At 37.1% G+C, this 24463-nt stretch overlaps 1 protein-coding gene across 1 annotated transcript in view; it reads right to left on the bottom strand.

Moving 5' to 3' along the window:
* LOC150109672 (neurobeachin-like protein 1) overlaps positions 1-24463 on the bottom strand; it is a 1254229-nt gene that overhangs the window by 132524 nt on the left and 1097242 nt on the right. Inside the window, exons 49-51 of the mRNA XM_090413954.1 lie at positions 22352-22469; positions 8588-8685; positions 2978-3094 (exon numbers count right to left, since the gene is read on the bottom strand). Of these exons, the coding sequence (XP_090270080.1) occupies positions 2978-3094; positions 8588-8685; positions 22352-22469 (333 nt within the window). The remainder of the gene's footprint in view (positions 1-2977; positions 3095-8587; positions 8686-22351; positions 22470-24463) is intronic.

Genomic DNA, 24463 nt, shown 5'->3' with positions numbered 1-24463 from the left:
AAATCTTATATCATTATTACCACGAGAAAGACAGAAAATTCTTACTATGAGGCAGATAGGAAATATATGGTATAAAGCTAATGCTAAATCCCAATAATCTAAACATAACCAAAGTTTTAATCCTGCTCACAGTTGCACAACTATGAATGCATCACCTTACAAGTGAAAGCAAGAACCCGTGCTTGACAATAAGGTCCTTTGTTAATATTAGAGATATTAATGTATAGTTTTCTATTAACATCTCGCTTCTATGAACTAAAAAGATTCATCACAGGAGATCGATAATCTCTCATACCAAAAGATTATCTAACCATACCTTGAACCTAATCACAATTTCTACACTCACCACACTTTCAGGCAATGCATTAAACTTACTAACCATTCTTCATTTCTTCAAGGGAAGAACTTGCTTCTCACTTCTGTGCTCACACCTTCCTTATACAGTCTCCATGGATGGCCTCTAGTTCTACCTTTGCCTCCCTCTACTCTATGAATTAGCTTCTCCACATTTATCTGGTAACAACTCTGCACCAACTTATATGTCTCAATCATATCCCCTGTTATTCTTCTATTCACAAGGCTCTGTAAATTGCATTTTCCCTGAACCTCTGCTCGTATCTGATATTCCAGAATATATGACATTAACTTGGTAAATCATCTATGGACTCTTTCTCCAATACAGCTTCACAACCCTGAAAACCAGGTGACCAAATTTGTGCACAGTAGTACATATGTGGCCTGATCAAAGTTTTATACAAAGGATACAAAGGAGACATAACCTCTTTGCTTCTGTATGTCAATGTCCTACTCATTATTGCCATAATCTTTGGGATGTTCTTACAATTTTAGCAATGTGCCAGCTTGGTTGGCCGAGTGGTTAGTATATCTGCTCTCCAGCCAAAAGGTTCGAATCCTACCGTGGGCATGGATGTTTGCGATTGTCTTTGGAAATACTAGTGGTGGTGGTGGTCGGCGGCAGATGCCGTTTGTGTAGTTGTGGTCAGTTGGCGGATTGAGTGGCGGTGACAGAGTTGTGGAGTGGGTGCCCTCCCTCGATGAGTCCTTGGCCTCCCTGGAGGTGTTATGTAATAATAATGTGATCTCTAAACTTCAAGTCACTGTCCACCAAGCATTCCTATATTCTCCTCATATTGCTCCATTTTGATAAGGTTTCACTGGCCTGACATCTGTTTCAAACTGATTGGTTCTCCTCAGAGACCAGGCAGAAACCTTAAGAGAGCAAAAACTCTCATTCAGTATTAAGGAACTCACAGTGTAGGAGAGGTGTATTTTTCGTAAGCGAGCTCTCAGTCGGTGCATAAAGTATTTACTAAAATAAAGAGCCCAAAAGCTTCATTTCAGTGATGTAAAATTATGTAAATCAAGTGGTTATATAAATCAATTTAATTAATAAGTTATATTTATAATTATAATTGATTTATATAAATCAATTATATAAATAAATCAATAAAATTATATAAATCCCGTAAGCTCTATGGTGAAATTTTGTACGAAACTTTTATAGTTTCTGTATTTGGCTTTGAAATAATGTTGAATTTAATATTCACTTAATTTATATAATTTTATATTGCCAAAATGAAGCTTTTTGGCTATTTAGTAAATACTTTACGCACTGACCGAGAGTTCGCTTACAAAAAATACACCTCTCCGACACTTCAAATTCCTTATTACTGAATGAGAGTTTTTGCTCTCTTAAGGTTTCTGCCTGGTCTCTGAAATCAATTCGAAACAGCTGTCAGGCAGTGAAACCTTATCAAAATGGAGCAATAGGAGGAGAATATATGGACCCCCTCCCCAGAGTGTCCGGATATGCGTCTCCGAACTCTCAGTCGGTGCGTAAAAGTAACTCTCTGGTCAACTTACCTAATGTAACTTTCATAGTTTCTATACTTGGCTCTGAAATAATGCTGGATCTAATATCCACTTTGCTTATGTAATTTTGCATCACCGAACTGAATCCTTTTGACTCTTTATTTTAGTAATTACTTTTATGCACTGACCTACAGTTTGCTTACGAAAAATATACTTCTCTGACATTTCCAGTTCCTTAGTACTGAACGAGAGTTTTTGTTCGCTTAAGGTTTCTGCCTAGTCTCTGAAGAGAATAAACCAATTCAAAACAGCTGTCAGGCCAGTGAAATCTTATCAAAATGGACTAATAAAAGGCAAATATATAGACGCTTGGGTGGCACCTATGTCTTTTAAGTAGTGCACACTAACACGACTGGTGAATGCCAGGGAGTGTATTCCTGTAAGCTCTCTGGTCAACTTACCGTATGAAACTCATAGTTTCTACATTCTGCTTTGAAATAATGCTGGATCTAATATCCACTTTGCATATGTAATTTTGCATCATCGAACTGAATCCTTCTGGATCTTTATTTTAGTAACAAAAATCATTATTGACTAAGCTACAAGTGATCAATGATGTTTGCATCTACACAAAGGAAAAGAGTTATTTCGGCATTTACAAAAAAAAAAAAATTAACAGTCTATTTTTCTACCCACTGCAGGGTGAAGGCTTCTCCCATTGCGGGAGGTTTTGCGTCTACTACTCCCATGGTGACCCAGTCCGTATTGGGAGAGGACAATCACAAACATCCATGCCTATGTGGAATTTGAACCCGCAGCCTCTTGGCTGGAGAGTGGATACAATAACCACTTGGCCAACCAGGTCAGCTTTCAACATATTTACAAGAAAGAGTCCATTGAATATATAATTCTGTCTTCACCATTATCTTTATAAAGTAGATTATGGATGGAAGAGAAAAAACAGGAATAATAATCATGTTATAAATTTTTTTATGAATAATTAAATACTAAAACATGAATGGAATGACATATTTTAATATCTGACAATTTCATCTACAATATTCTGTGTTTGCCATTAACATAAAATTATACTTATTATTTAAAACAAATTCAAATAATCAGACATGCAACACATTCTACTTACCTCTACAAAAAAAATTTTCAAGTTCTGAAGAAAAAGAAAGAGATTTGGAGGTCGAGTTTCAGATTTTAACATTTTTGTCACAGCTTCTGGGAAAGACATTCTCTTTGGATGAGGCTCCTAAAAAAATAAAACTCAGATATTTAAATTTAAAATGTAATGAACTTCCCTAATATGAAATCTCAAAATTTATTAAATTGCTTATGATTGACAGACTAACTGGATAAACTTGTCTTCAGCTTTAAAACCTATATAAAAGTTCCTTGTTACCTATAAAGGATTTGAACACAGGTTTTTCCAAGTGAAGACAAATGCTGCATCATCTTTATAACTATGGAGAGGAATAAATGTAAATAGTAATACATCATCATCATCAAATTCCTGCCATGTACCCTCAAGGGGGTGTACAGGATATGATAGTACTACATGAAAAATTTACATCATTACTAACTTCCTATCTACAATTTTCCTCCAAACCAGTCTGTTACTTGTCAAGACTCCAATATTACCAGATCTTATATGTCTATTGTCTAAGGTACTTTGTACCGTATCAATCCACCTATATCTTGGTCTTCCTCTTGGTCGTTTTCCTGCCAACTTAGCAGAGCACACTTCTTTTGCTAATCTTTCCTCGCCCATTCTGTTTAAGTGACCATACCACCTGAGATTAGCTCTGCTGACGCATTCCTGGATGCTGACAATATCAAGTTCTTTCCTAATATTCTCGTTTTTAATATGATATTGCCATTGATGCCATCTGTTCACGCCTATACTCTTTCTCAGGATTCTCATATCTGCGGTCTCTAGTCTTTGATCAAGTGTTTTACTTCTGACCCAGCTCTCAGATCCATATGTTAAAACTGGTTTGAACACTGTCTTCTTTACAGCAAATTTAGTGTTCCGACTAATTTCTCTCTTATTCCATATGAATTTATTCAGTTGACTTCCCACCATACCAGTTTTGCTGATTCCATTGTCTATTTCCATATTTAATTTACCATCTTCACTAAAACTTGTGCCTAAGTAGCTGAAATATTTTATTTGTTCCACAGATTTCCCATTCAAAACACAGTTGACATTTTCAATGATTCCACCTATTTTCATTGTCTTTAATAAATTTAGTTTAATCCACTATCCAAGTGTGTGAAAACAAAGTTTGTGCCTAAAAGTATCTTCAGGACTGGGGTAAAGTGGTACAACACCAGGCAACTTCTCTTGCAAAGGTGGAGCAAGCTACCAACACTCCTATCTCAGTATCTCCCACAATGGAAAACACATCTTCTTGCAGATATATATAATGTTATGCATTAAGGGAAGGGCCACTACCCAGACTAGTTTCGACCTTTATTGAGGTCTCTTCAGTGGGAGCCAGGCCCAAGTGGAGATACCAAGGCAGAAGCATTAGCAAGGTCATCTCCTCCTATAGAAGCTGCCAAATGGTGTGCCACCTTTTTATTAAATTACTCTGGATTTAGAGAAAGATGCTGAAAGTTTATTTTTCACTTGGTCAGAGTATAATAAATTTAGTTTAATCCTTTATCCAAGTGGTGTGCAAACAAAGTTTGCGCCTAAAAGTATCTTCAGGACTGGGGTAAAGTGGTACAACACCGGGCAACTCCTTGCATGTCAGTATCTCCCATAATGAAACACATTTGGATAAAGTTTTCCTTTTGGATTTATCTTTTAGGATAAATCCTGTCTCAGTATCTCCCATAATGCAAAACTTTTGGAGAAAGTTTTCCTTTTGGATAAAGGATTAAACTAAATTTATTATAGTTTGACGAAGTGAAAAATAAACTTTCAACATCTTTCTCTAAATCCAGTAATTTAATAAAAAGGTGGCACACCGTTTGGCAGCTCCTATAGGAGGAGATGACCTTGTAATGCTTCTGCCTTGGTATCTCCACTTGAGCCTGGCTCTCACTGAAGAAATTCAATAAAGGTCGAAACTAATCTGGGTAGTGGTCCTTCCCTTAATGCATAACATTATACATATCCGCAAGGAGATGTAGCGTTATGGGAGATACTGAGATAGGAGTGTTGGTGGCTTGCTCCACCTTTGCAACGAGTTGCCTGGTGTTGTACCACTTTACCCCAGTCCTGAAGATACTTTCAGGTGCAAACTTTGTTTGCACACACTTGGATACAGGATTAAACTAAATTTATTATAGTCTGACCAAGTGAAAAATAAACTTTCAACATCTTTCAATGTCTTTGTCTTTTTATTGCTGACCTTCATACCATATCTATTACAACAGTTATTCAATTAAGTCAGAGAATCTTGCAGACTTGTAGCGGATTTATTTAGAAGTATAACATTGTCTGCATAAAGCAAAGGGCTGACATTAACATCTCTAATTTTGATTTCATGTTTAATATTTCACTTTCCTTCATAATGAGATCCATATAGATAATGACTAACTGAGGGGATAATGTACATACTTGTCTCACTCCAGATTTAACATTAAACCATCTTCTTGTACTTCCTTCAATTCTAACTACTGACTTACAACTCAAATAAAGACTAAGTATTGCTTTATATAGTGCCCCATTGACACCATATAACTGTAGTATATTGAATAGCTTCTCTCTTGGCACCTTGTCATATGCCTTTTCCAAATCAACAAAACTTAAATACAGATCTTTGTTATATTCCCATGATTTCTCCACTATTTGTCATAAAGTGAAGATCTGATCCTGACAGCCTCTATTTGACCTGAATCCAGCTTGTTCTTCACCAAACTTTTCTTCCACAATTCTTCTCAACCGTTTCTCAAGTATATGTGCATATATCATACCAGGAACACTCAGTAGGGATATACCTCTGTAATTCTCACAGTCAGTTTTATTTCCCCTTTTTATATATGGGTACTATGAGAGTTCTACTCCAATCATCTGGAATTCGTCCCTCTGTCCAGGCATTCTGAACTATGCAGTGCAGCCACTGTAAGACTTTTATACCATCATACTTCAGCATTTCTGGTCGAATATCATCTACTCCTGCAGCCTTTCCACATTTCAAGCCTTTAATGGCTTTTTCTACTTCAAGTATGGATATGTATTCATGACTGTATGCCTGTTGAGTGTTTTTTTACCAATGTGCTATCACTGCTTGTTTCATTTAGCAGTTTTTCAAAGTAATTATGCCATACTTCAAGGATATCTTTTTCTTCCATTTTCATCACCTTTATCATCTCTAATTCCTTTTACAGCACTCTTTCCTCCATTTCTAAGCTTCTTCGACAACCTCCAGAATATTTTGCAACCTTCTTGATATTTATTTTCTATATTCTTGCCAAAGTCCTCCCATGACTTTTGTTTAGCTAGTTTTACACAGTGCATAGCTTTCTTACATTTATCTCTGTATTCTCTGAGAGCACAAGCTGACTTATTTGACAGGAACTTTTGATATGCTTTCTTCTTTTTCTTTACTGTCTCTTTAACTTCCTGTGTGTCCATCATGCAGTTCTGATTTTTCTATCCTTGCACACAAATTCACCACATGCCTCTCTGGCTGAATCAATCAGGGTTTTCTTCAAGGCTTGCCACTGAATCTGCAAGGTTTGGTTCCTGTTCTCAAACTCTTTCATGTTTCCTTCAATAATCTTTATGTATTTCAGTCTACAGTTCACATCTGAGAACTGCTCAACTTTTATCTGCTTTAAAACTTTCTTACATGTCATTCTTTTCAATATGAAATTCAATTTTATGCTGCTCAAGACTAAATAGTGATCTTCCAATTTCAAATCCTCTGTACACTCTGGTGTCCTGCACCAGGGAGAAAACATCACTATCAACAATAACATAGTCAATGAGACTTTTCTTATTCCTTGCCTCTTCTCTCCATGTGAATTTGTGCACATTTTTATGTTGGAACATGGTGTTAGCAATAACCAGCCCATATCCTGAGTAGAAATCCAACAGGTATTTGCCATTATCATTAGCTTTGCTCTTTTCTCCAAATTTTCCCAAAATATTTTTGTATGTCTGACAATCACTTCCCACTCTGCTATTTACATTCCCAACAAGGACCAACTTTTCCTTTTTCATTGTGTCAGTAGCTTTCTCTAGAGCCTCAAAAAATTCCTCCACTTCTATCTTAGTAGAACCTTCAAGTTCCCCATTCTGATATTTGCCTACATCACTCTACTTGACACTGCCTGCCATTCAAGAAAATGAGCCTCGTATTTTGTGTTGAATACTATAGCTACTCCTTCTTTACCTTGATTGTCATTGCCTGAATATAACATTTTGTATTTACTGCTCAGAAAGATCTCACCAGTTTTTGTCTTTTTTGTTTCAGTCACCGCTATTATGTTGATCTGGTACTTATCAAATTCCTATGCTAGCTCCATCTCTTTGCCATTCAGGCTTCTTATGTTGATAGTGGCGATCTTTAACTCTGGTGATATTGAGTTGGGGTGTGTTTTAGGATTTGCTCCAGTAGCTGACTTTTCACTGTTCGCCCTGGTTCCCTGGCGAAAACAACGGGGGCCTTGTTTAACAGGATGACGCCCCAGTCAGCATGACATTTTGTCATGTTGTACTATCATTTTGTATTTTGGTTTAACCAATAGGAATACAATTTGGTCGGCTAAATCCTAAATTGTGAGCCCATCCTTGTTCATTCAGTATCCAGGTAGATACCCAACAGGGTGCACCACGAGAAGGTGTGGATTGGACATTAGGTCAGAAGCCCTGGTCAGTTCTCTGCATTCCTTTAAAGGCTATGTCGAGGTCTCCTCTCAGTTATACAGCTTTGACCCTTAAGCACCCCAAATAGTAATACTACTTGTTGAAATTGAATCTTCTCAGTAACAAGAGGGTCTTTAGACAAAGCAATTCAGAAAATCATTATTAAAAGAAAGGATAATAAATGGCACCTATGTATTTTAAGTAGTCCACACTAAGGCAACTCATGAATGCTGGGGAATGTATTCCCATAAGTTCTCTGCTCCACTTACCTTACAAAATTATCATAGTTTCTACATTCAACTTTGAAATAATGGATTTAATAATCACTTTGCTTATGTGATTTTGCATCGCCAAATTGAAGCCTTGTTGCTCTTTATTTTTGTAATCTATTATTATTTTATAGTTAAGCAGTAAAATAGTGCTTGTGTTTGAAATTTTAAGTTTCAAAAGCAGCTAAGATCTTATGAGTTATAATAATCTCAAATATAGCACCTTCACTGTCATGCTAATCCGTCCATATTTCATCCAGCAATAAAAATCATAGGCATTCCCCTCTAATCAGCAACATCCTCAAGTTTCATGAAATCATTGTTTCTGTCATTCAGAAACAATGATTCTGAATGACAATGAATGCATTTGAACAACAGTTCAAATACTCCCACAATATTAGTGAGGGACACCACTATCATCTAGCCTGTATAGGCTCAGGCCAGCAGATGATAGAGAATGAAAGAGATATCTATTATAAAGCGATAATATATATTGGAAAAGATACCTGTAGTTAGTTGTCACCCAAATGTCTGGTCATCAAGTTGTTTGTCACCTAGTTGTTTGTGAGCTGCATTAAAATCAAATTATGGTAACTGTTCTTTTACAGTTTATAATCTACCATCTAATTACTAAATGCTTGTTAATTACCTTTAAAAGCTGGCAAGGTGTTTGCCCAAAGTTATTGATCATCCCTTCAGTTGCTGCTCTCTCAACAGGATCTTCAATAGCATCAAGATCTACTGCACCTGTAGCACAAAAAAAAAAAAAACATACTAATTCTAGGAACAAATAGAACACTGCATTATTGTATAATACTTTAAAATATGTGCATTAAATTTCAATTAGGAAAAAAAAAAATTCTATACGTTCCATGGAGGGTGGAATTGGAAGGCCAGGATATCAGTAGTGGTTGGGAAATTGTGAAGGAATATTTGTTAGAAGCAATAGTAAGCTGTATTCCATGAGTGAAGAAGAGGACACAATTTGGTGTGAAGTAATTGAGAAACAATATCAAACAGGAACTGCAGGCGAAAAAAAGATTACAAAAGAGAAATAAGGAGAGGGGTGGAGTGCAGAAGTATGAAGAATATAAGACTCAGGCCAGGAGAGTGACTAGTATGGTAAGGAAGACAAAACTGGAATATGAGAAGAGATTGGCGCTAAGATCCAAAGAAAATTCTAAGGAATTTTTTTGCTATGTGGCCAGTAAGAGGAGAAATGATTGTGGAAGAATGATATTGCAGGATAAAAATGGGAATTGAGTGATTGATGCAGAGAACATAGTGGAGTTGTTCAATGAACATATTATTGTTCATTGAACAACTTCATCCTGGAGAACTAAGTTTTACTACTAGAGGAATTGGGCAGGTTCGACGTTAAGAGCTGCAAGAGGAGAGTGTGTTCCAAATACTGAGCACTCTGGATGTCAGTAAAGCTGTGGGACTGGATGGTATTTCAAAATGGGTTTTGAGAGAATGTGCTAAAGAACTGACAGCTCCATTGATCTGGTTTTTCAATGAAAATCTGGCTACGGGAAAGGTACCCAAAGAATGGAAGGATGGTAGAATAGCGACATTGCATAAGAGCGGTAGCAGACTGGAAGTGTCTAATTATAGGTCAGTTTCTGTTTCATCAGTAGTTGTTAAGATGGGTAATGTTATCTGTAATAGTCAACATGGAATCATTAAGGGGCACTCTTGCTTTAGTAATATAATTGCCTTTTATAATAGTGACAAGAGCAGTTGATAAGGGAAAGGCATATGCTGCAATTCTTTTGGATTTTGTAAAGGCATTTCACAGGGTACCACATGATAGGATGTTATTTAAGTTGTAGCACATGGCTTTAGATGTCGGGTTAGTCAACTGGATTCAGGATTTTCGATCTGATAGATATCAGAGAGTTGTGTATGGTGCGGCAGTATCAAGGAGGCAGAAGGTTACAAGTAGGATCCCACAGGGCTCAGTACTAGGACCTGTATTGTTAACCTTTATATCAATGACATTGTCAATGTATTGCATGGCGATATTCAGTTGTTTGCAGATGATGTGAAGCAGGGAAGGGTTATTAGTAATAGTGCAGATGTGATAGCCCTGCAAGAGGATTTGAATAAGCTAGACAGATGGGCAAATGAATGGGGGATTTTGGTTTAATGCAGCAAAATGTCAAGTCTTGAAGTGGGATACATCGATAGGAAGCTGCATACTTGATTGGAGAAGCTGTACTGGAGGAAGTAGGGAGACAAGAGATCTGCGGTTGATGATTGATAGAAACCTGAAATTCAGGGAGCATATTGCAAAAGTAGTGAAGGTAACCCAAAGGATTGCTGCAATACTGATTTGGTAGATAGAAGAAGGAAAGGTGATATGATTGAGACTGTTAAACTGTTGAGAAGTAGTTACGTGGTTGACACTGGGGAGTTATTTTGCTTGGTGGAACAGCTGGAAGGAGTGATGACAAGGAGCCATCCCTGGAAGTGGCAGAAGGAAGCTGTGTGCAAGAGGGTGAGGAGTGGTTTGAGGGTTGTTCAATGAGTGGTATGATAGACTTTGTGTTTCCTAAGAAGGACCTCCCATGATGAGTATTTTGACTCCATGGAGGCATAATAATAATAGGCTGAATAATAATAATAATAGTAATAATACTTGGAGATTTTATTGAAGTCAGCCAATTATGTAAATCAGTTCATTGAATTTTAACAATATAGCAGAGGTAGGCAATTCCTCTAATTTTTTTTCTCTTCTAAATATTATTGTTATGGAAAAGAAAATGTCTTTGTCTCTCTTGTAATACATAACTGAAACAATTTGGTTTGGGTTATCTCAGTATAAGTGTGCTGAAAGGTTATGATAATCACCATGAAGGAATTGACAATGATAAGGTAGAATCATGTCAGAACAATTTATCAGAACTTTTCAGCCCCGCTTTCCAGGGCCGTGAGGGCTGAAAAGTTCACTTAGAAGAGCCTCATTCACTTATGCACACGTAAACGAGGCTCTAGCTGGGGGGGGGGCAAAAATTAATGCCAATTTAAGGGTCCAAAACAATGAGAGGTTCCTGGAGCACTCTAGCACCTCGGGAAAATCTAAATACTGCCCTGCTCCCCCCCCCTTGTATTTTCAATAATGACAGCAACAACAAGAAAATCTAAACATTGCCATGAAATGGAGGAAATTTACTATAACTATTAGAAAGTATGATGATATTGCATGAATAAATAACAGTCAGTAGTTAGTAAAATATTTGCTAGGCTTCTCGGCAATGTCTTTGTACATTGCAGAGAAGAACTCTTACACAGCACTGAGATGCTGGTCTAATAGTTCATTATCTTATCTTCAGTCTACTTCACTTCCTTACAAACGAAATTCTGGACTTGAGATGTCAGTCTAATAATAATATTCAGTATTTATTTTCAGTCTATTTTACTATCACTATTCACTATCTATCTTCAGTCTACGTCTTTAACCTGTAATTAAGCACTGTATAACTTAAATTTAAGAAGCATAAAAAATGACAATTTTGAAAGTGTCACTGAAGAGCTTGGGGCAGCAAAATTAAGAATATGACAATCAAGGAAAAGAAGGAGTAGCCATAGTATTCAACACAAAATACGAGGCTAATCTTCTTGAATGGCACTCAGTCTCAAGTAGAGTAATGTGGGCAAATATCAGAATGGGGAACTGGACAATGAGACTTATTTGTGCCTGTGGTCCCACAGAAGGTTCTACTAAGGTAGAAGTGGAGGAATTTTTTGAGGCTTTAGAAAAAGCAACTGACACAATGAAAAAGGAAAAGTTGGTCCTTGTTGGGAATCTAAATAGCAGAGTGGGAAGTGATTGTCAGACATACAAAAATATTTTGGAAAAATTTGGAGAAAAGAGCAAAGCTAATAATAATGGCAAATATCTGTTGGATTTCTGCTCAGGACATGGACTGGTTATTACTAATACCATGTTCCAACATAAAAATGTGCACAAATTCACATGGAAAGAAGAGGCAAGTAATAAGAAAAGTCTCATTGACTATGTTATTGTTGACAGTGCTGTTTTCTCCCTGGTGCAGGACACTAGAGCGTACAGAGGATTTGAAATTGGAAGTGATCACTATTTAGTCTTGAGCAGGATAAAATTGAATTTCATATTGAAAAGAATAACATGTAAGAAAGTTTTAAAGCGAATAAAAGTTGAGCAGCTCTCAGATGTGAACTGTAGACTAAAATACAGAAATATTATTGAAAAGAAAATGAAAGAGTTGGGGAACAGGAATCAAACCTTGGAGATTCAGTGGCAAACTCTGAAGGAAACAGTGATTGATTCTGCCAGAGAGGCATGTGGTGAGGTTGTCTGCAAAGATAAAAAAATCAGAACTCCCTGGTGGATACAGGAAGTTAAAGAGGCAGTGAAGGAAAAGAAGAAAGCATATCAAAAGTTCCTGGCAAATAAGTCAGCTTTTACTCTTACAGAATACAGAGACAAATGTAAGAAAGCTAAACAGTGTGTAAAACTAGCTAAACAAAAGTCATGGGAGGACTTTGGCAAGAATATAGAAAATAAATATCAAGAAGGTGGCAAAATATTCTGGAGGTTGTTGAAGAAGCTTAGGAATGGAGGAAAGAGTGCTGTAAAAGGAGTTAGAGATGATAAAAGTGACATGAAAACAGGAGAAAAAAATATCCTGGAAGTATGGAGTAATTACTTTGAAAAACTGCTAAATGAAACAAGCAGTGATGACAGCACAGTGGTAAAAAAGACTGACGAGGCATGCAGTCAGGAATACATATCCATACTTGAAGCAGAAAAAGCCATCAAAGGCTTGAAATGTGGAAAGGCAGCAGGAGTAGATGATATTCGGCGAGAAATGCTGAAGTGTGGTGGTATAAAAGTCTTACAGTGGCTGCACTGCATAGTTCAGAATGCCTGGACAGAGGGACGAATTCCCGATGATTGGAGTAGAGCTCTCATAGTACCCACATATAAAAAGGGAAATAAAACTGAATGTGAGAATTACAGAGGTATTTCCCTACTGTGTGTTCCTGGCAAGATCTATGCAAGTATACTTGAGAAACGGTTAAGAAGAATTGTGGAAGAAAAGCTTGGTGAAGAACAAGCTGGATTCAGGTCAAATAGAGGCTGTCAGGATCAGATCTTCATTTTATGACAAATAGTGGAGAAATCATGGGAATATAACAAAGATCTGTATTTAAGTTTTGTCAATTTGGAAAAGGCATATGATAAGGTGCCAAGAGACAAGCTATTCAATACGCTGCAGTTATATGGTGTCAATGGGGCATTATATCAAGCAATACTTAGTCTTTATTTGAGTTGTAAGTTAGAACTGAAGGAAGTACAGGAAGATGGTTTAATGTTAAATCTGGTGTGAGACAAGGATGTACGTTATCCCCTCTGTTATTCATTATCTATATGGATCACATTATGAAGGAAAGTGGTATTAAACATGATATCAAAATTGGAGATGTTAATGTCAGCTCTTTGCTTTATGCGGATGATGTTATACTTCTAAATAAATCCGCTACAAGTCTCCAAGATTCTCTGACTAAATTGAATAGTTATTGTAATAGATATGGTATGAAGGTCAGCAATAAAAAGACAAAGACAATGAAAATAGGCAGAATCAGTGAAAATGTCAACTGTGTTGTGAATGTTCATTACTTATTTTTTCACGGTATTAACAACACGACAAACACTTTTATCAACAAGGATGTTTTATTAACGCTAATATTTCGCTGATTTTCAAATCAGCATCATCAGAGCACAACACACATGTAAACGCGACAGTGAGTGAAACAATATAATTGCAGAAAGACAAAAGATCTAAAGTCCTATTTTTGGCGCCCTCTAACGGGAAAAAAAAAAAAAAAAAAAAAAAAAAAAAAAAAAAAAAGAAGAAGAAGAAGCAGTTATCCAGGAGTTTTTCTTAGGATAACCGTCTCCCAAATTTTTGGCAAATTAATGCAACCTTATTTGTTAAGGTTGGGAGAATTCTTCAAAGCCATTGCTGACTCAAAAAATAGTCTTTCAGATCTATAACGACTCCTACACAGCACATTCGTTTTTCTCCATCTAATCCTGTGTGAAGGAGTGTCCAAAGCGTGGTCTGCCAGTCCCGACTTGCCATAGTAATAGTAGCGAATGTATCTTTCATGTTCTTCCAGGCGGATGTTCACTGATCTTCCTGTTTGCCCATAATAGGCCAAGTCACAGTCACATGGAACTTCATACACTCCTGGGTGTGCTAAAGGGTGAAGTTTATCCTTTGGTGAGCGGATCAGAGTTGCCAGCTTGACATGAGGCTTGAAGGTGGTGCGAAGGCCATGTTTCACCAATACTTTGGCTATCTTTTCCGATGTACCTCTGATATAGGGAATAGAAATGGTCATGTTGTATTCTTGTGTATTAGGGGGGGGCAAAGTAATGGGCCTATGTAGTATTTTTTCTATTTTGTAGGGATTGTAGCCGTTGGCTAAGAACGTATGGCGCAGGTACTGGAGTTCAGTGGTCAGAGCTGTATCGTTAGAACAAATGGCTCTGGCTCTGTGTGTCAGTGTTTTTAAAATGCCGTACTGTTGGACTGGATGATGATGTGATTGTTTATGTAGGTATCTTCCTGTGTGTGTGGGCTTCCTGTAAATAGAAAAAGATAGTGATCCATCTGAAAGGCGGGTGACTAATGTGTCAAGAAATGGTAAACAGTTATTTGATTCTTTTTCTACTGTGAAGTGAATTTTGGGGTGTTGGCTGTTTAGGTAGGTGACAAAAGCATCCAAAGTGTCTTGTCCATGGGGCCAGATGGCAAACACATCATCTACATAGCGCAACAAAGAAAAGTTGCAATCGGCAAAGGCACATCGTATTTATCGACGGGCGAGTTTAGCGCTTCTTCGAGAACAAATCACCGCTACTCGCATAGAGCTTAGTAAGCTAAACAGCGCTAACACAGCTCTACAACAAGAACTAACTAACGTGTTAAATCTTGAAATATGGACGGTCCTACAGCAGATCTCCAAAGTTGCAGCAAAAAAAGAATTCACAAAAGTTAAAAGCAAGCACCTAAAAAAATTTGAACTACTACAACAGCGCCAACATACGAAGTCCCGACCGCAACTTCGACGAGACCACGTGGTCGTAAACCTATCGTCGGAAACACTCACTGAAGAAGCCAAAAACGCCCTCAGTTTAGGACATAACTTTGCCGTCGCGCCCAAACAAATTCCTAAACTAGAAATTATGATGAAAGTAGAACGGGGTATCCACGATCTTCCGCCAGCAATGGCCAACAACGTGCGACTAGACATAGCAAGTATTAAAAACAAAGCTAAGCCTCCAAAAAGTAATATACCACATAAGCAAATAACTGCCCTAAAAAAGTTATACAATAATAAAAATATTATTATTACAAAAGCCGATAAAGGAAATGCAACAGTTATCATGAATAAAGAAGAGTATAACAAAAAAATGCAAGATCTCATATGTGACAGTTCTACGTATCAAAGTATACATCGAGACCCTACAATGACGCAAAAGAAAAAAGTCCGAAAATTACTAAAAAAAGTGACATCATGGCCCAAAGAAATCATCAGGAAAATAAAACCAATTCATGTTAAAACACCCCGCATTTATGGATTACCAAAAATCCACAAAACTAATGTTCCCCTACGCCCCATAGTTGATAGCATAGATAGTCCCACATATAAACTGGCCCGGCATTTAGCGAAGTCGCTTGCCCCTCTTACTGGCAACTCCTCTACTTTTGTAAAAAATTCTATCCATTTCAAAACACTGGTTAAAAATCTAATCCTAAAAAATTCAGACATAATGGTTAGTTTCGATGTCACCTCCCTATTTACCAATGTACCACTTATAGACACTCTTGAATTAATCAAGTCTAAATTTCCCCCAGATATTTTTGAATTATTTCAATTTACCATGAATGCAGGTTACTTTACATGGGGGGGGGGGAAATTCTACAAACAGATTAATGGTAGTGCTATGGGTTCCCCCCTCTCCCCCCGTTAGCAAATTTTTACATGGAACACTTTGAAAACAAAGTACTTACCACAGCTACATACAAGCCACTAGTGTGGTTGCGCTATGTAGATGATGTGTTTGCCATCTGGCCCCATGGACAAGACACTTTGGATGCTTTTGTCACCTACCTAAACAGCCAACACCCCAAAATTCACTTCACAGTAGAAAAAGAATCAAATAACTGTTTACCATTTCTTGACACATTAGTCACCCGCCTTTCAGATGGATCACTATCTTTTTCTATTTACAGGAAGCCCACACACACAGGAAGATACCTACATAAACAATCACATCATCATCCAGTCCAACAGTACGGCATTTTAAAAACAATGACACACAGAGCCAGAGCCATTTGTTCTAACGATACAGCTCTGACCACTGAACTCCAGTACCTGCGCCATACGTTCTTAGCCAACGGCTACAATCCCTACAAAATAGAAAAAATACTACATAGGCCCATTACTTTGCCCCCCCCTAATACACAAGAATACAACATGACCATTTCTATTCCCTATATCAGAGGTACATCGGAAAAGATAGCCAAAGTATTGGTGAAACATGGCCTTCGCACCACCTTCAAGCCTCATGTCAAGCTGGCAACTCTGATCCGCTCACCAAAGGATAAACTTCACCCTTTAGCACACCCAGGAGTGTATGAAGTTCCATGTGACTGTGACTTGGCCTATTATGGGCAAACAGGAAGATCAGTGAACATCCGCCTGGAAGAACATGAAAGATACATTCGCTACTATTACTATGGCAAGTCGGGACTGGCAGACCACGCTTTGGACACTCCTTCACACAGGATTAGATGGAGAAAAACGAATGTGCTGTGTAGGAGTCGTTATAGATCTGAAAGACTATTTTTTGAGTCAGCAATGGCTTTGAAGAATTCTCCCAACCTTAACAAATAAGGTTGCATTAATTTGCCAAAAATTTGGGAGACGGTTATCCTAAGAAAAACTCCTGTATAACTGCTTCTTCTTTTTTTTTTTTTTTTTTTTTTTTCCGTCAGTGGGCGCCAAAAATAGGACTTTAGATCTTTTGTCTTTCTGCAATTATATTGTTTCACTCACTGTCGCGTTTACATGTGTGTTGTGCTCTGATGATGCTGATTTGAAAATCAGCGAAATATTAGCGTTAATAAAACATCCTTGTTGATAAAAGTGTTTGTGGTGTTGTTAATACCGTGAAAAAATAAGTAATGAATAACCAGCAACGCCTAAGCTTATCAGTTAGATTGTGTTGTGAATGGAGAACCTGTGGAACAAGTAAAACATTTCAGCTACTTAGGTACAATTTTTAGTGAAGATGGTAAATTAAATATAGAATCAGCAAAGCTGGTATGGTGGGAAGTCAACTGAATAAATTCATATGGAATAAGAGAGAAATTAGTCGGAACACTAAATTTGCTGTAAAGAAGACAGTGTTCAAACCAGTTTTAACATATGGATCTGAGAGCTGGGTCAGAAGTAAAACACTTGACCAAAGACTAGAGACCGCAGATATGAGAGTCCTGAGAAAGATTATAGGCATGAACAGATGGCATCAATGGCAATATCATATTAAAAAACGAGGATATTAGGAAAGAACTTGACATCGTCAGCATCCAGGAATGTGTTAGCAGAGCTAATCTCAGGTGGTATGGTCACTTAAACAGAGTGGGCAAAGAAAGATTAGCAAAACAGGTGTTCTCTGCCAGGTAGGCAGGAAAACGACCTAGAGGAAGACCAAGATATAGGTGGATTGATACGGTACAAAGTGCCTTAGACGATAGAAACATAATATCAGATAATGTTGGAGTCTTGACAAGTAACAGACTGATTTGGGGGAAAATTGCAGATAGGAAGTTAGTAATGATGTAATTTTTTTCATGTAGTACTATCATATCCTGTACACCCTTTGAGGGTACATGGCAGGAATTTGATGATGATGATACTTAATGCTTACAGGAGTTGTTTGAAATAGTTTTTATTTATTTTTTTTAAATTTAAATAAATTCAAAATTTTTTTCTTTTCTATTCTAGTTTCACAAGGAGCCGTCTATTATGTACCCCAGTTGTGCATTCTTGGAAAAGGTTGCTTTATTTTTTTGTAAGAGGAACACATTCCAAACATCATTACCACAATGCAGATGTGACTAATAGCTTATGAAAAAATAAATAACAGCAATTCTACAAAGAGATATATTTTTAACACCAAAGGGTTAAGCCAGCCTTCTTGTGATGCACCTTATCATTAGATATCCACTTCTATGATGATATATGAAAATGGGCTGAAGTTTGGTATTTAGGAAACCCAAGTGACTTTTATACTGGTTATATACGGAAACCAGTCCATACTGGTTGAAAGACAACATATAAATTATGGTAAAACATGATCAGATATCTATGGTTTTGCTGATTATTATTATGCAGACTTGACCAAGGACTCATCAAGAGATTGTCTCTTCTGGGTCACATAATGTCCAATACGTATCGCATCTTTGATTAAAACATTCATTGAAGATATACTCATGACTTCCTATTCCATGCATACACATAACAGGAAAAGAAGGACCTCACATATTTTCTAATAACACCCACACTTGGTTTCCAGGGAGAACCCTCAGTTCTCTCCAGTCATGAACTGTAAAGTCTCACATGTTCAATATTGCAAGATTCACTTATCAACATATATGCTTCTATCATATCTCCTCTCTTTGATTTAGTCCTCAAATTAACCACATTTCCTCAGCATGTCCTCGTATGCAGAATTCCTCATAAGAGGCCATATATCATCTGGGTTATGGTCTGTGGATCTTCTTAACTGTCTCATCTTCTCTAAAACTGATGACCATACCTGAGTACAATAATCAAGATATGATCTTAATAAAGCCTTCTACAGTGGAAGAATAATTTTCTTATTTTTACATTACAAGTTGGTGGTTTTTCTAACATTGTAGCCATTTGATGATGACTTAACAACCTTAGCTACTAAATTTAACTCTGTGTTGCTGTAAAAGGTCTTGAGCTTCATTGATAATTTCTAACAAATTATAATTAATATAACAATCTACCTGTAATGTTTTAAGTTCAAATACATAAACTAGCACTCGAGTAGCACTTAAATGGCATTCATTGTTATTTACTAGAACCATTTTGTTTAGAGCAGCCTGCAAAGATTCTGTATTGGAAATTTTCCTTACGATCTTCCCTAATTTCGCATAATCAGAAAATCATTTTGTATTACTATCCAGCCAAATTCCAAGATCATTAATATATAAATTAAACATCAATGGCCAAGGTACAGAACTATGTGGTACTAAACTGGTCATCCTCTACCTCTTAGCCTGAAGAACTCCAAAATTATTATTATACAGGCACCACCACCATGGAGTCTGATGAGTTGCTTCTGAAGGCCCACACTAAACTGTTATTCATACAATACCTGTCATAGCTCTTATTCAACTGATTCACAATTAAATGAAAAGACGTTCCCAATTACTTCTAGCAACCTCACTCATTCAATACCCTTTTTGCCATTCTGCCTTCCATTTGCCACATATAAAAAAAAAAAAAAAAAAAAAAAAAAAAAAAAAAAAAAAAAAAAAACACTAAGGTTTTTCTATGTCTGATTTGTGAATTTCTGCTCATAATGTACTCTTCTTTTCTTACTAACTGAGTCACTTTTTTCCTGGCTTGTTCTTTATACTATTCATGCAACTGATTATTACCATTATTCATCTTCTTCCAGATTTCATGCTTAAGCCAATCATTCATCCCTTTTACACCTACCTTATTCAGCCTTTTGGCTTCAGAATACATTCACACATTGATGCTATTATGTATTTCTTTGTCAGTTCCCAAGCAGCATTTACTTCCTTACTGCTCAAATCCTCATTCCATGCTATAGCTCAAAGCTGTCTCCTAAGCATGATTACTTAAAGATGATAAGAGTGGAAAAGCTGACATGAAAAAAAAGATACAGAGGATGAACAAGATCAAGGTAGATTGAACTAGTCTCTAATCAGATCATTAGGGAACTGACGTGGAAGAAAACATTTGATAGGAAGCTGGTAATGCAAATTTAATGATTTCATACTTTTACAGTATCTGTATACCCCCATCAATGTAAATACCCAGAATTTGATGACGATGTTTTAAAAACTTGGGAATTTGGGAAAGCAGTGAATATATCAAGTCATAAAATTACAGTGCTAGTAGTACTACACAAATATATAATATCTTCAAATGTAATTTCTAATATGCATATATATACTGCCAAAAAGTCTCCATGGAGGTTGAGAGGAAGACATATCAGTTGAATGTTATGGCCTGGGAATGTGGAAGGTGGTGATGACGAAATATATAAACAACTTGGATTAGTAAACAAAGGAGTAATTATTATGGGTGATTTTAATTATGGTGGTATAGATTGGAATGAAGAGATAGCATTTGGGAATAAGGAAAATGAATTTCTCGAGTTATTGAGAGATAACTATCTCAGATACGCAAGTAAAGGAGGGCATGCAAGGATCAAGAGTTATAGATCTCATCATTTCATCAGAGAATGTAATTGTGAGAGGGGTTTCACATTTTCCTCTAGTTGGTGTAAGTGATCATGTTTCACTAAATTACTTGTGCACTATAAGAAGGTGACAAATGCCTTGGGCAGGGGAGATGCATATACGAGGGTGGTCTGAAAAGTTCTCAGCCTAACAATGAAAAAACAAATTTATAATTTCAAAACTATTTTTATTTTTCAACATAATCTCTCTTAAGACTAATACATTTATACCAGCGATGCTCCAGTGCCATTATCCTGTCCCTGTGGTGGTTATCAGTAAGATCTGCAAATTACACCTCTACAACTACAATCACCTCTTCATTCGAAGAAAAACGCTGACCAGCGAGGGAGAGTTTTAGTTTTGGGAAGAGACAGAAGTCAGAGGGAGTCAAATATGAGGAATAGGGTGGATGTTCCAACAATTCATAGTGCAGATGCCTTAATTTTCACATTGCCAAAACACCTTTGTCCTGGTGAAAGATGATTTTTTTTTTTCTATTCTGGTTAAAAGATTGGAATAATATTCCCCGGCTATTGTTTTACCTTTTCAAGATAACTAATAAACAAAATGCTTTGGCATCCCAAAACACCGATGCCATGACTTTTCCTGCTGATGGAACTGACTTTGTCTTCTTTGGTGCTCAACAACCGGCTTCTGTCCACTATTTGACTGCAGTTTGGATTCTGGTGTGTAATGGTGATTCTAAGTCTCATCCATAGTAATAAATCGATGCACAAAATCAGTTTTATTCTTGCTAAAACGCTCCAAGCACTGGTCAGAGATTTTCATGCGAGTGCATTTTTGATCTGCTGTGAGAAAGCACGGCACCCATCTTGCGAAAAGCTTTTTCATTTGCAATTCTTCATGCAAAATATATCCTACACATTCCTTTTAAAGGCCTATAGTCGCAGCAATTTCATGCACTTTGACTCGCCAGTCATCCAATACCATATCGTGCACTTGATCAATGATTTCTGGTGTTGTTACACTTTTTTGAACATCCTTCACATGGATCATCTTCAAGGCTGGTATGGCCACGTTTAAACTCGGCAGTCCATTTCTTAATTGTCGAAAATGAAGGAGAAGGGTGCTCATAAATGTTTATGAACTTCGAATGAATTTCTTTTGGTGTTAAACCTTCTTTTACAAAGAATTTTATAACCATACGAAAACTCAATTTTATCCATTTCAAGGGATACAGACAACATTTTTGCTTCAAACAGCTGTATAAAACAAACTACTTGATAGAATGACTTCCAATTTCATGCTTATGACAGATGTACCAACTTAGAAAAATAAAATCTTGCCATTAGAGTTGCCATGCTGGGTTTTCATGGTGATGAGGATATGTCAGAAAGGGTCCAGGAGAAGATTCACAAAGGTGGTCAGTGGTTTTTGGAATGTGGAGTATGAGGACAGATTGAGAAAATGTAAGTTGCATAGCCTCGTGAATAGGAGGAAGAGGGACGGGATATGATTGAAACATATAAACTAGGCAAGGGTTGTTATCAGGTTGACATGGAAGAGATTTTTCATGGAATGAGAGAGGGGGGGGTAGAACAAAAGGCCATTGCAGGAAACTGAATAAGGAGGGTGTGAGCAGAGGAGTGAGGAGTAGGTTCTTTGCATGGAGAGTGGTTGGTGAGTGGAATGCATTGCCTGAGTGTGTTGTGGATATAGAGACAGTGAATCAGTTTAAAGCACAGTTGGATGAACACTGTGTCCAATAGTGTGTAGTTCCCACAATAAGTCTCCAACTCCATGGAAGTCAGATGTTAATAATAATAATGTTACAGTTTCTCTATAAATTTTATATATACCTTCATAAGACACATAATAGAACATATTTAGAGCTTCTACTGCAGCTGGTCCTTTTTGCTTATAACCAAAAATGAGATCAATCCATTCATGTAAATGGGATGACACATACTCTGATTCCTGAAAAAATTTAAAAACAAAATGAATGTAAATGAAGCTTTCATGCATTTTTATCAAGATCAGTTCTAATAAAATACATGAACAATTAAGAAGATAAAATAACAATTACCATGAATTTTATTATAATAGTGCTTAATAATATTCATTATTCAAATTGTAAAAATGAAGTAACTATATGAATTCTTATGCTTCAGAAGTAAATCTTGCCTTATAAACAACATAATTCAACTTGAGATATACAAAGGAAACACGCATATACACAATCTTGCCATAAATACTGTTACAACTTCTGCCCACAGAATTGCACAAGCCTGGTTCTGTTAGTGGTGCTGTGTGCAGTCAACATTTGCATATTTATCAGTAGAGAGAGAGTTGTCTTGTACAGGTTAGCATGCAGCAGGGAGATTATGAGAACCATGCAGCTGTAATAGCACTTCACAATGTTGGAATGCAGTCACCTGTTATTTTCAACACATTAAAAGCACTTGGGATCAGTAGGATGTTTGTGCATCAGACTATGAACCATTATAATGATACAGAAGATGCATCTGATAGTCGACCATGCTGCATTAGGATGCGACAGCTTGAGTGTTGTGAAGGCATGCCTCTGCCATAATCTTGTGAGAACACAGAATGTGATGTTGCGAGAGATGAATGTTTTGCTAGGAATGATGTCATGTGTACTGACTGATGACCTAGGGATGAGAGTCTATTATCATGTTGCATAAGTTGTGGTGTTAGGAAGTGTCCTACTGGACACTTCATAACACTACAACTTATGCAACAGAGGGTGATAAAATCAATAGTACTTCTCTGGTGGTATGTGAACAACAGACACAGAGATATCCTCTTCAGAGATGAGAAGGTTTTCACCACTGAAGAGTTGTTTAACCACCAAAACCACTGGGTATATGCCGCCATCGATATGTGGAATCAGAGTGCAGAGATGTGCATCAAGGTAAAAAGGAGACACTTTGAACAGTGACTGCTGCATTATACATGTGGTTTGTATGTGTTGAAAACTGCAAATGATTTACTGATTCAGTAAAGGTCTATATGCTGTAATAGTATTTAAGGCTAGACAAGGTATAGTAACAATTTTCGACATAGCAGCACATTAGAAGCTATGTGGGCAAAGTGAAGTATAATAAGATCAAATACACGGTGTGGTGTTGCTACAGATTATCATTATTATTAACCCAAGACCTCATTGAGTCAAAGACTCATCTGGGAGGTCCTTTTATCACACACACATCTCATCATACCATGTCTTAAACACACTCAAACTCCTTGCAGACACCACATTCTCAGGCAAGGCATTCCAATCATTCACAACTCTGCACGAAAAAAAACCTGCCTCTCACTCCCTTACACCCTCTTTATACAGTTTCCAGGGGGTGACCTATGGTTCTCCCCTGATCCCCCACTATTCTCTGTAGAACTTCTCCACCATTGATCTTATAACAACCCCTTACCAACTTGTAGGTCTCTATCATATCTCCCCTCTTCCTCCTCTCCACCAGACCCTGCAAATTACATCTCTTCAATCTTTCCTCATATTCAACATTCCAGAGGTCAGAAACTACCTTAGTCAGTCGCCTTTGGACCCTTTCCAACATCTCTTCATCCTTCTGAAAACCAGCTGACCAAATCTGAGCACAATAGTCCATCTGTGGCCTAATCAAAGCCTTATACAACGGAACAAGAATCTCCCTACTTCTACACATCAGTATCCTCTGCATCATTCCCAGAAGCTTTTGTGTTGTCTTCACAATTTTGGCTATGTGTTCCCTAACTTTTAGATCCTTATCCACTATCACCAGATCTCTTATTTCGTCTACCTCCAACAATATATTCTCACCAAGCATAAATTCTGCATCCCATCTTTGTTTTCCAAATTTTAAAACCTTACGTTTTGCAACATTGAACTCACATCCCTATTTCCATGCCCAATCACTCAATTTATTCAAGTCTTCTTGAAAGGCCACAGCATC

Source organism: Typopeltis vanoorti, chromosome 2 (genome assembly GCF_054136105.1).
Source record: "Typopeltis vanoorti isolate ZY-2024b chromosome 2, IOZ_Tvanoo_1.0, whole genome shotgun sequence".
Classification (NCBI taxonomy): Eukaryota; Metazoa; Arthropoda; class Arachnida; order Uropygi; family Thelyphonidae; genus Typopeltis; species Typopeltis vanoorti.
This window is presented reverse-complemented; position numbering and strand designations above follow the sequence as displayed.